Raw genomic sequence first — 13296 nt, forward strand, 5'->3', positions numbered from 1 at the left:
TTTCTAATCTGCTTCATGGCTGGGGTTTTGCTTGACCAACAGGATGGCAACACGTTGCTTCTCCTCTCAGTCCTTTGGGAGCCTGTAAAAGCATATGTCAGGCTCCAAAAGTCTCTGTTTTCAGTGGCAAACCATCACTTTTACATTTTGAGCTAATGTGTATGTCTGGAAAGTGTGGACCTGAACCAGCATTTTGGCCAGCTAAAATGGGCGATTCAAAAACCAAGCTGTAGTTAAATTTGCTTCCCTGTGAGTTGTCTCCTGGTGTTCCCTTAGATCTGTGATAGGATGCATTTTGCAAGGCTGGGATGGTACAAGGTGGAATGGCTTTGAAATGTATTTTATTAGGCAGGTCTGTCCAGTTGTTCAGGACCAAGGAGCTTAAGGTGACTATTCCACAATTAATTACCTTGCTGTTATCAGGAGCTGAATGAAAACCAGAGCACTCCAAAGAAGGAGAAGCAGGAGTGGCTCTCCAAGCAGAAGGAGAACATCCAGCATTTCCAGGCAGAGGAAGAAGCCAACTTACTGAGGCGTCAGAGGCAGTACTTGGAGCTGGAGTGTCGCCGCTTCAAGAGACGGATGCTTCTTGGCCGCCATAATCTGGAGCAGGACCTGGTTCGGGAGGTAAGAGAATAGGCAGAGATGAGACCTGGAGCCACCCGTGTGAAATGCGTCTCACAGAAACACCTGCAATCCAACTTGAGTCTCTGTGGAGTCTTAATTACCACATCTAAAGTGTTTCTGGTTAAATAAGGGTTCTGTGTGTTCTGCAGTGTTGTCTGATAATCAATCATAGAATGGTTTGGGTTGGAAGGGACCTTAAAGCTCATCCAGTTCCAACCCCCTGCCATAGGCAGGGACACCTTCCACTAGACCAAGTTGCTCAAATCCCCCCTGTGGTGTTTAGGGAACCATGTGGGATCAAATGGTTCAGAATAGTGCCCTACTGTGGGAGAATTGTTGGATCCAAAAAGTCAGCAGTTATGGTCCTTTCTGTGCTTACTCTGAATGCTGTTGAGCATCTGCAACAGGAAGAAGAAAAGTGAAATGAGGAAGGAAAAATGACTATTGGCAGTGCTGTCTGCTTCTGATAAGACATGAAAACTCTTTGCTCTTGTCCTCAAATGCCTTGGCAAGAGAGAAATGTCCTTGTGAACAAAGTGAAACGTCACATTGTGAGCAGAAACCCAAGTAAGTATGAAGAATCTAATAATTCCCTCTGTCCTCCTGGTAGGAGTTAAACAAAAGGCAGACACAGAAGGACCTGGAGCATGCCATGCTGCTGCGTCAGCACGAGTCCATGCAGGAGCTGGAGTTCCGCCATCTCAGTACCATCCAGAAGATGCGCTGTGAGCTGATCCGGCTCCAGCACCAGACCGAGCTCACCAACCAGCTGGAATACAACAAGCGCCGGGAGCGGGAGCTGAGGCGTAAGCATGTCATGGAGGTCCGGCAGCAGCCCAAGAGCCTGAAGGTACTACGTGATGTAGGAGCTCTGGGCCTGAGCTGCTGGTGGTAGTGAAGTGGTACACTGCGGCTCAGGTCTCATTTGCAGCGTGTGCAGGTCCATGGTACTTTGAAGCTCATTAATTCAAAGAGGTGGCTCATTCTGTAATGAATACCTTCTGTAAAAAGGGACATATCTGTCAAGTTGTCTGTCAATCTGCCAGGGTGCAACTGCAGCCCTCCAAGCACCACATGTATGAACCATAGCGATGGTGGCCAGGGTTGCAGTGTATTGTAGGCAAGCCATAGCAGCACATCTGATTTGAAAAGCTATGGTTCTCAGCAGTGTGCCTTCCTTTCTGAGGTAGTTTAAAATGCATTTAATCTTTGCAGTGCCCTTGTTTCCCCCGCTCTTCCTCTGACACCATTTTCCGATCCTCTTCTACCCCAGTCTACAAGAATAAAATCTATTTAAAACCAAACAATCAGAAAAGCTTTGTGTTGCTGTGTGCATCAAAATGCACTGCACAGTCAGTCCTGGCTAACTCACCTTGTATTGTTTTTAGATTAAGGCTGGTATGTCAGCAAGTGTTGGGGGGGAAAAGAGAGACCCCAACTGCAGCGTCCTCAGGAAGGTCCTAGCACTGACCTTTGCTGTGCTCTCATGGGTTTCTCATGCTGCCCTTGTAGCTGCGGTGGCAGACCAGAACTATAGGGCCTCTGTAATTGAGGCTTTTAGTGTTTTCATTGTAAGCCTTCCACTCCATCCAAAGGAGTCCAGTGGTTTATTCTGAAGTGTCTGAGAAGGGAGTATAAGGCCTTTCACAAAGCTGCCTGGTACATTTCCTTTGAGGAGGCAGACTTCTTCTCTCCACCCAGTGTTCAGCTGTGCCAGTAACAAAATGAGTGTATGGCATACTGAGCATGGGGTTTCTTTGTTGTTCTAGGTCTTTTCCTCTTCGTGATATTTCCCATCTGACTTAGTTTTCACCATCTGCAAGTTATCTTCTCACAGAGAAAATAACCAACTTGAAAATAGAACTTCAGAAGGGAAAAAAAACCCTCACCACCTGATTTGTCAATATTAGAATAATATTAAGTAGTGAAAACCTGGCTTGTGAGAACAAGGGACCATCTGATGGCTGTTGAGAATCTCCAAGGATATAGTGTATAAATAGCTGATGACTTCACAGGGAAGCTGTGCTGCACTCTGAGCTGAATAAAACTGAAGCAGCTGTATTAGGCTGATCCTTCTGAGATTAGCATGAATGAGTTCTGCCTCCCCAAGGTGATGTGGTGCAAACACGAGTGGGCAGCGTGTCCGTTCTCACTCCCTGGCTGGCACTTGGGACAGCAGGATCTGCAGTCCCTGTGGGCTGCAGAGGCTTGGCTCTCACCTCTGCACACTCCTCAACCCCTTCTGTTTTCCAGTGAGGACAGGGCTGAGTGTTTTTAGGAAGCATGGAAAGCTTGCGCTTCGCTTTGCATGGCTGTTCTGCGATTAGCAAAGGATTTCAGGCTTGAGCTGTCAATCCAGCACCTTTGCATGCACACAGTGCTAATAATGCAGCCTGCTGGACAAGCGTTCAGTTTGGAGCACAATCCCCTCTTTATTGAGGCTGTTCCCTGGTATTATTAACTCCTTCTCTTGCTTCTGACTAATGCAGGCAAGTATTCTTCATTGAATAGATAATTTGACTATTTGTTCAGTTTCTCTCTCCAGCAACGTTTTCCCTCAAGGGCACATGTTTCAGGCTCTCCCTTTGTTATTTAGTGAGGTCCTTTGTCCTGAAGGCTGGGCTTTAACGGTCAGTGTCTGTTTCCACTCTCACAGCACCAGAAGGACCGATAACTCGAATTCACCCTTCAGTGCAAACTGCTCTGTTATTATTTGGAGTGTGTTAATTGTGATGCAAATACCCTCTTGCTGGTGTTTCACAATTCTAGGTCAAAATGGTCTTGTCAGAAGTCTGACTGGAAGTCTTACCCCTCCCTTCTGTTTCCTGTTGTTAAAGCCTTTGGGTTGGAGGCCTGTAAATAGATTCTGGTGTCCAAGCAAGACTCCACAGAAAGTGAGGACAAAATAGATTGCAAGTGTTTTGCTGTGGCCAGGTCCCTGACAGGAATGTGTAACCTGCTGATGCTTCCCTTAAGGGTAGGGAGGAAACAACCTTAAAGGTTTCCTGGAGGGAAATAACTTTCCGTGAATTTAGAAAGGGTAAAAGTGATGTATTCCTCTCCGTGATACATGTTTTGGTTTGAATGAAACCCATCTTTGTCCTGTTTTCTACCTCAGGTTAGCAAAGTGGAATTGTTGGTTTATGCAGCAAAGCATGCTGATGTCTAAATTGGGCTGGATATATTGTCTGATCCCACTGCATCTTTCTAGGTGGCTACAAGTGCTGTGCTTATCACCTGCCCTGCTGAGCCTTGAGTTAGTGCCAGGAGCAGGCAGTGGAGGAGCTGACAGGAGGACATGCACGTGTATCTGCCTTGCTGGTTCAGAGCCCAGAGCAGTTCCAACTTGCTCAGGGGACAGGAAAATGGCCCTATGCTCTGTTAGTGCTTTGGGTTTTGACCATGGTGGCTGACAGTGAGGATGGCCCAGAGTGGTTTTGTTGTTGATGTTGGGTTTTACTTGTTTCTTCTTACCGTAGTAAGACCAGCACAATGCTGTTGTTGCTTGTGGTGTGTGTTTTCAAGCATCTAATCTTGCCCAGCCATTTTTTAGTGTATTTATAAAAAAAACAAGCTCTTAATATTAAGGCTTAGAGTACATCTGATCTTCCATCAAACCCTCAATGGAAAAAGCGTTGCTCTTTTTCCCTGTCCCTTCCCATGCACCAGGTCTGCTTCTTTTCATAACATTAAGTGCTGTCCATATGTATGTGTCATACAAGCACAGTCATGTGTAAGTATGGCTTTTGGTGCTAATAAATTGGTCCTGTCCCTCAAGAACTTTTTCTTGAAAAGCAATACCCAGGACTGGATCCAGTCCAGTGACAAATGTGAGGCTCTTTGTGCACAGACAGCTGTATTTAGGCTGGAGCTTTGTTATAAAAGTGTCTGTATTGTAATTGTTCCGCACAGTAGCAGTGTCAAAGCAGCTGCAGCAATAGTCATTGCCTCTTGTGTATTTTGCTTCCCTCCTTGCACTGTAGATGTTAATATACATTTGTGGATTCTTGAACTCATATCCTTAATGTAATCGTAAATATCCATTTGAATGGATATTTCTCTCATTTGAAACATGCTGGTTTTTTTTTTCTTTGTTTGTGTCCCCTCCATCTTTCCAGTCAAAAGAACTACAGATAAAGAAGCAGTTTCAGGATACATGCAAGATCCAAACCAGGCAGTACAAAGCACTGAGAAACCATCTGCTGGAGACCACGCCAAAGAGTGAACATAAAGCTGTCCTCAAACGGCTCAAGGAGGAGCAGACCCGGAAGCTGGCTATCCTGGCTGAGCAGTATGATCACAGCATTAATGAAATGCTCTCTACACAAGCTGTGAGTCGCCTCTGAGGGACCCAGGGTTCCTCAGCCAAATAGGGATGTTTGCATTTGAACCGATCTGTATCCTGACAGCAGGCTGTCTGCTTCCTTGCTACACGTGCCATACCCTGCACAGTCATTCCTCTGTGTTTAAAAAAAGCAGCATTCAAACGCAGAGGAAAGAGGTATTACCCCCTTCAGGCAGGTTGGAGTTGAAGTGGCTGTTGCAGAGATGCAAAGTGATGCATCTGTGTGGCCAGAGGACTGCTTTTGCATGATGTTTGACAACATAAACATCCCTGCTAGACCATCATTTAAATAACATGCAGCTTGCTGTCTCAAGTCATTTAGGTTTTGATTTGTCAATGGTACCAACCAAAGCATGTGCCACTGGTGGAAGATGCTCATTGGGTCATGGGGGAGGCCAGAGTTTTGAAGCAGTGCTACCAGTGTTGTGAAAGTTCTGTGATTCCTTCTTTAAGAAATGACCCCATGAGCAATGCTTTGTGTCCTTGCTACAACTGAATATGCAGTTTTCTTTGCACTTCTTGCATATTGCATCCTGCTCACATCGCACTGTACAACTTTTGACTCTGTGAGGCAGGGTAGCTGGCTTAATATATGTATGGGAAGGTTAAAAGTTCAGTATCATACTGCTTTTAGGTTTATGTCATCACATTCTTTTGCCCAAAGTCCTGTATTGGCAGGGGTATGGACTTAAGTCTCCTGTGTACAGGTAATTGGTTAATTCAGTTGAACAGAGCAAGAGATCTTCTCTTTGCCCCTAGCAAAAGGAGAACTGTAGATATTGGCACCTCCAGCAGTCTGGTCTCTGCAGTATGGATCATGGTTCCTGAGGTGCTGCTGCTCATCAGCATCACTTGCCTCAGCACTGTGGGCTCACTGTCACCCGTCTTTGTCTCTGTAGGTCCTCTGTTCAGTGAAACGAAGTACAATAGAGACCAATTGTATTGCTAAGAAAACAAAGTCCCATCCCATTCTCTCCCCCTCCCCACAGTCCTACCCCAGTGTGGTTACCCCATAGTGAAACGTCTCTATTGTCTGTCTTTCCCAGCTGCGTTTGGATGAAGCACAGGAAGCAGAGTGCCAGGTTTTGAAGATGCAGCTGCAGCAAGAATTGGAGCTGCTGAATGCGTATCAGAGTAAAATCAAGATGCAGGCAGAGGCCCAGCATGATCGGGAGCTGCGTGATCTTGAGCAGAGGGTATCCCTCCGCCGGGCCCTCCTTGAGCAGAAGGTAAAATGCGCATGTGAGCATCATTAGCACGCTCCCTGCTTCAGATCTTAAAGTGTACTTAATACAGAGAGAAAATGCTTTTACCTTGCTGTATATAGTAACAGAAATCATTTGGGTATTTGCCTCTCTGGGATGATAGCTCGGTGACACATAGGCTAAACTTTCTGCCAGCTCAGCCACCCTGTGTGAGCAGCTTCTGGCTGGGATAGAGCCGCTTGAAGCGTGCCAGAGGGAGTCGTGCCTCTCCAGGCAGGAGGAAAAGAGAACTGTTCTTTCTGTCTCTGAGCTGCAGATTACCTTCCCCAGCTCATTAGAGGACAGTCAGTAACAACCCAAAGCTAGCAGGGGGGCTTTTGGAGTTTGCATGGTATCAGTAGCAGGTATCTCTGGGGAGGGGGAGAGGAAGATAAAATGTGTTTGAGACCCTGTGTTTTGTGGTCACATTATCTTATGGCAGATCTACTCTGTTTGGCAGTCTGTGGAGACCAGGCTGCAGTTTCCCTATGAAATTGTGCTTGTTATGTTTGTTATTCATCAAACTGAAGTAGCCAGACCCACGGGCATGGGTGACCTCCTGCTCCCTAGATTTCAGCTTCTAATTGGCTCCATGTATTAAGGTGCTCCTTGTTGAAGTATGTTTTAATGTGCTGTGCCAGACATATGGTGTGTATAGAAATGTTGAGTGGCCTACACAGACAGGGGGAAAGGTAATTCATCAGTCAGAGAAAGGAAACACACAATCAGCTTTCCTTCTGCAAATTTTCCCCCCTTTGATTTGCCCTCTGGTGCCAGCCATCACCATTCACACAGCAGTTCCCAACTTTGCTGATGGGTGATTATTAAATTAGGGCAATTACTCTGTGGCCTCGAGGTTCTTTACACTTCTCCCAGAGGCTAACGGATGGATGCTGGGTTGATAGAGGGCCCTCGTCTGTGTAAAACTGCTCCACCTCACGGTCAGCTGAGGAAGCATCTCTGAGAAGACAGTTCAGCCCTATTGTCCTTTGGTCTCCTGCAAGGAGAGTGGATCTCTGGAAGTAATTGTGTTTGTGAAAGCAAGAGTTCCTGTGTGGTGCCCACTGTGTGACAGCTCTTTAGACCCCATCACTAGTTATTTTGCTCCATCCGGAAGAGGACAGCTCCATCACAGCCCTGCGTTTGAGGGTGTATTTCTACTGAGTGTGCATTGCCCTCTGGTGGCATGATCTGCCCAGAGCTCTGGGATGAAGGGTTCCACAGAGAGCCTGCTACTGCTCCTTGTCTATGGGAGCAGCATATCTTGTACTGCATGTAGTGTTATGTTAGAAGTTGAAGTGAGGCCAGTGACTTAAGGAAATACACATTAACCAGTAATAATGTTGTGTAAGTCTTTTACTGGTCCAGGGTTGAAGTCCTGGCACATAGAAAGCCCCTGCAAAGCATTTGGTATCAGCAGTGGTGATAGGAAGCTTAGCAGTGCTACTTCATAGATAAAAATCAGATGTAGCATAATATTTTGTGTTTGTTTGTGTCCCAATGTTGCTGTGGGATAGCAAAATATTGGATGGCACTTCAACTCCCATAGGTTTATTTAGTGATCTGTGCAGTCCTGGCACATTGCAAGTCACAGAGTCATGGACCAGCAGTGAGACTGTTTCTTGGTGGGGTCACAGTCACTCAGCAGCAGCTCGAGGGAAAATGTGGATGCATCATTCTTTTGTAAGGGTATTTTTGAGAAGGAGAGGTGTTGTTCTGTGTTTGTAAGAATTAAGAGTTGTGAGTGTTCTGGTGTGGATCGCTCTGTGCTGTCACCTGGTATTTGCTTGCATGTGCTAACTGAAACTGGCAGCCAGAGAAAGGGCAGGTATGTGCACAAGATGAAAGTCTGAGTTTATATGCACAAATATATACATAGCCTGTGGCAAAGTCAGTCCCTGCAGTTCAGTAACAAACCAGATTCCAAACATTAGTGTGTGCCTAGGACTCTGCTTCCTTCTTAGCACATTTTTGATGGTGCCCATCACCACAGTAACTCAGCAGAGCATACAAGTCTGACTGGGGCTAAAGAGGGAGCAGCCAGCCTCATCGATGCACAGCCTGCAGTGACTGAGGCACTGTACAAGCTATACTCCAATGCTGTGTTGTTTGTGTTGCACAAGTAATGAGCATGTCCCAAGAGCATCTTTAAAAGACCTCAGATGTACTCATTTCCTTCCCACGTGCCTCAGACACCTCATCTTCAGAGTCCTGCATCCTGAGGTTGTTTCTGAGGGATATCATTTTAATGCAATGTACTAGGCATGCCTTTCTGTAGAGTTCAGTTGCATGAAGTCCTGCATGTTATGCTGTCATAAAGACTGAAAACTCTGAAGCTGGGCTTGAAGACACTGAAAAAGGAGGATTCTGCTGAGGCAGCAGGACTGGAAAAAACCAGGTGGAGCATTTTAAAGAGCTAACATCAGAGAAGGCACCTTCTTCCTCTTCTGCCTTTTCCAAGCTAGCTGGCCAACAGTGTGGCTTTCAGCAGGAGTGAGCAGGGCTGCTCTGTGCAGTCAGTGTCACTCATCCAGCACTAAACCCAGGCAAGTGGATAAGGCAGTTTCTGAAAGCCCCAAATGGTTCAGGAGATGACTCACGCTGGAGCAGATTGTTTCCGAAATTCCAGATGAAATCACTTTGCATATTCCCTGACTAAGGCAAGAGAGTGCAATGCTCTGCCCAGTACCTTCAGCACAAGATAACACCTCTTGGCTGCGTTGCTGCTGACAGCAGGGGAGATGCCAGTGAGCTATGCTCAAACTCTTGGCTGCTGCTCTGTACCCATTTGGTCTTTTTCACCAAGGCCAAAAGGAACTTTTTTTGTGCTGGAAAGAAGATAATGGAGTGATTCTTTGGTTCTCTACCTGACTGCAAAGATTTCAATAAGAAAGGCTTTCATCCCTGCCTGATGGGTGTCAGGAGGCTGTAGCTCCATGATTTCTTTACTTAGAGAGCTGATCCCAGTGCCCCTACCAAAGTACTGTTGGAAAATGATTTGTAACGGTGCTATGGAGAAGAAATAGGAGTTGCCAGCTTGCATATCACCTAGCTAATAATCTGCCACACAGTTCAAACATCTCTGCTTGCTTGCTTCAGCCACACACCCTGGAGAAAGTATCAGGGTAATGAAATACGAGAAACCAATTTAGGAAAGGGTTATATAGGAATTGATAAATATGAGCTAAGGAAATCTGGCCAGTGAACAGTGGAGAGGAAACTGAATGTGGGTTCATACATTGAATCCTGGCGAAAACAGCAGTCACCGTCATCAGATTCAGCTACAAACAGTGAAGGTCACATTAAGCTGTGTTGGCAGGTATTTGACTGCATAGGCAGTCTGCTTGGCTGTGTCTGAAGGTGATTTCCCAGTAGGCTTTTATGGAAGCTCTGGATTGCTGCATCTTTAAAGATTAATCTGTGTCAGGCTGTTATTATCAGTGGAAACTTTGGGTTTGCACCCCTGAAGCTTCTGTATTCACCAGGGAACAGGGGCCAAGACCCTCTCACTGATATTCCCTATGCTTTGACTTGTGCAGGTCTATAAGACTCACCCCTTTGCTTTCAGAACAGATTGTGTGTCAGTGGATATCTGATCTAGATCCAGTCTCATGTATAAACATGGGGAGAGAAGGTTCCTCACTAGCCCTTCAGGGACTCGAGGCCATGCCTGTAAAGGGGTCCTGCCGCTACAGACTCTCTCTTCTTTTTTCCTTCCTAGATTGAGGAGGAGATGCTGGCCTTGCAGAACGAGCGTACCGAGCGGATACGAAGCCTGCTGGAGCGTCAAGCTCGCGAGATCGAAGCCTTTGACTCGGAGAGCATGAGGCTAGGTTTTAGTAACATGGTTCTTTCTAATCTCTCCCCCGAGGCGTTCAGCCACAGCTACCCGGGAGCTTCTGGCTGGTCCCACAATCCTACTGGGGGTGCAGGACCTCACTGGGGTCATCCCATGGGTGGCCCACCACAAGCTTGGGGCCATCCAATGCAAGGTGGACCCCAGCCATGGGGTCACCCCTCGGGGCCCATGCAGGGGGTACCTCGAAGTAGTGCTATAGGGGTCCGCAACAGCCCCCAGGCTCTGAGGCGGACAGCTTCTGGGGGACGGACGGAACAGGGCATGAGCAGGAGCACAAGTGTTACTTCACAAATATCCAATGGTTCACACATGTCTTATACATAACTTAAACAATAACTGAGGGTGGCAATTCCACTGGAGCTGTCTGCCAACAGAAACTGCCTACAGACACCAGCCCAGCAGCCTCCTCAGTGCGGTGCTGACGTGTGGAAGCTGGGTGCACATGGAATATTGTATTCATTTTGTAAAGCATTACGTTTTGTGTTTACTAACTGGGATGTCATAGTATTTGGCTGCAGGGTTTTGGGGGGGGGGGTGGATTTTTGTTTTTTGTTGTGGTTTTGTTACTTTTCGGAGGGGTCTTGGGAGGGCGTCTGAGAAATATATGCAATTAGTCAGAAGAGTTGGCTGGTGGTCGTCACACTGGCAGGACGGAAGGGCCTCAGACTGCCCTTGTCATGCCATCTGTAGGAAGTCTGAGGGAGAATGGAGACCTCCTCCCATGTCCCTAAATTTCGAACTGCCACCCTGCAAAAACCAGGCGAGCTGCCTTTAAACCAACATCCAGGGGAGGAACAGCTGGATCTTCTGTTCCCTTTTTATTTGTCACTAAATTGGGTAAATTGCTAGGGTATTGCCTCTGCCAAGAGGCATTTCCAAATCGGCAGGTGAGGAAGAAGGGTGAGAAGAGAGGCCAAGAGACACCAGGGCTCAGCAGGGCCCTTCTACCCAAGTGCCCGCTCCGTGTCGTGTAAGATGTGTTGTTCTCTCAGAAGGCCCTGGTCAGCTTCCCCAGAGCTCTGTAGGTAAATCTGCCTGGAGGGAACAGGCTTAGAAGTGTTCGAAATGGAATCCCTGCTTTGGCACCCCCTGACTGTGCTGCTGGTAGCTCAGATGAGGTTGGGCAGAGGAGCATAAGTAATGCACTTGTACAGCTAATACTGTGACATCTCATTTTAGCTAAGCATCAGAATAATTCTTGGAGCCCAGCATAGTCCTTTTTGCTCCATTCAGAAATGTTTAGACTTTCAGCCAATCAATCTCAAATGCCAGAGGTATTTTGAAGGATGCCATAGTCACAAAATGCCATCGATCGGGTTTTTCATTATTACACTACATCCACCAATTTATTACCTTTTTGGCTTGTTGCAATTTCCTGTTTACATGTAGAGTGTAGCCAACTGTTTAAATGTTTAGTTGCCACGGTGTACCAGGAGGAGCTGAGCCAATGACTCTTTCCCAGCTGATGACTAACCCACATCACCACTGTAGATCTTGCTGCATGTGAGGCTCCTTTTTATTATTTCCATTGCTGCAATACTTCACAACTCTTACAGTCCCTTGAGATGCTGTGATACTTCGGCAGCATACCATGCGAGAAGGCACTACTTCCAGAGGCTCGTTGGAGCTGCTGTACTACTGAAAGGAAGCAAAGGAGGTTGTGAAATCCATATGGCGATAAAGGGGTCAGGGAGTCTCGTTAACCGAGTGACTTGGTGGCATCGTGTCGTCCCTTAGTGCTGAGAGCTGGAGATGCCCCCGTGCTCTTGTGCCAGTGCAAGCTCTGGTCAGCCAGCACTGTGGGGTGAGGGGAAAGAGCAGGTAGATGAAGTTTGGCTTGAGGCAAAGGTTTCCGTCTTGGGGGGCTGACCAGCCCAGGGTTCTTTGTAAATGTTTTTCCTTGCACACTAATCATCTTGAAGAAAACACTAGCTGCTAACTCTAGGATTTGCCTTTAATATGTTTATAGGGCTCGAAAGCGAGGTTTTCCGAATGTGTTTGTCCATGTGACATATTTATATAGTAACTACTCTAGTGTCTCGCTGCTGTTCAGTACTCGACAGGGCGACGTTCTTTCGTTAGCTAAATTAACATCCACTCCCAATCCTTAACTCTTTGCCAGTGTCCGGTGAATCCGACTGGGATTTTTAGCATCTTGACGTAGCATATCACTCGAATCAAAGATGGATACTCCACCAAAACGTGTTTGAGCAGCCCCTTGGTAAGGAGCTTTGTAGTACTAACAGTTGTTGGAAGCCTGGGATGAGGCGGTAGTCCCGTGGAGGTGACTGTGGTTGCTCTTCTGGGGCAAGTGGTGACTGTGAATTGTCTGTCCCTCTGCTATGTTTTTATGTAGAATTGGATGTTTTGGGGTCATTCTTTTGCATTGCAGTGTTGTTGAAATGCAGCGAAACTGATTTAGGGAAGGTACCTGTGTTTTCCCGGGGTTAGAAAGACAGGCAAACATGAAATGAAAGGCCAAAATTGCACTGGGGCTTACCATGGGAGTGTAGAGGGTGTGCCCAGAGCATGGTGCTAACACAGTGTTTGGAAGTTCAGCTCCTCTGTCACAAACAGCAGCAGCGGCAGCGGGGACAGGCTATACCTGCAAGTTGAGTGGGTTCATTCTTTTGCTTCTGTTATGGTTTGAATTTGGTCAAAGTCTCTGGCTTAAATTGAGCTACTTCAGAATTCTCTCAACCCATCTCTTTGTGTAACGTTGAGCATGACTGAATGCTGAATCCAAATGATGGCTATCCCATATTGGCTTTTTTTGTATTCAAAAAGAATTGTGTAGTAACCATTTTTACATGTATATCATGTGCAGACCTGGACTATTCCAACAAGTTAATATTTTAATTAAAATAGTTTGCAAAAACTGATTCAGATCAACTGGTCTAAATGTGTGTGTCCCTGTGTGTACGTGGCGGAAGGAAAGCTGTCCCAAAGCAGCCTCATCTCAAGGGGGAGCACCCCGTTATGCAGCTGTAGCCAGATGGGTCAGGCTCAGGCTGTGCCTTGGAGGTATGTGAGGAGGCCCTTGGTGTTGAGCATTTGAATGTATCTTTGGCATGTCTCAGATACATGAACACCACCACACCAGAGAGATGCAGGCACTCTCTCTGAATCAGTTTGCAAACTCTTGTTTTTTAAAAGTAAGCCCAAGTGCTCGTTGCAGTCATGCCCTAACTTTGGTTTTAAAAATACTGTAATTTGTGGGA

General features: G+C 46.6%; 1 protein-coding gene across 1 annotated transcript in view; it reads left to right on the top strand.

Annotated features, from left to right (window-relative positions):
* Positions 1-12957, top strand: part of TAOK1 (TAO kinase 1) — a 65527-nt gene extending 52570 nt beyond the window's left edge. The window contains exons 16-20 of the mRNA XM_057414787.1: positions 424-627; positions 1238-1477; positions 4746-4958; positions 6019-6201; positions 9938-12957. Of these exons, the coding sequence (XP_057270770.1) occupies positions 424-627; positions 1238-1477; positions 4746-4958; positions 6019-6201; positions 9938-10399 (1302 nt within the window). The 3' untranslated portion in view covers positions 10400-12957. The remainder of the gene's footprint in view (positions 1-423; positions 628-1237; positions 1478-4745; positions 4959-6018; positions 6202-9937) is intronic.
* Positions 12958-13296: the final 339 nt, after the last annotated feature.

Source organism: Pezoporus wallicus, unplaced genomic scaffold (assembly GCF_028554395.1).
Source record: "Pezoporus wallicus isolate ANWC-B61680 ecotype Strahan unplaced genomic scaffold, APGP_CSIRO_Pwel_v1 contig_8517, whole genome shotgun sequence".
NCBI lineage: Eukaryota > Metazoa > Chordata > Aves > Psittaciformes > Psittacidae > Pezoporus > Pezoporus wallicus.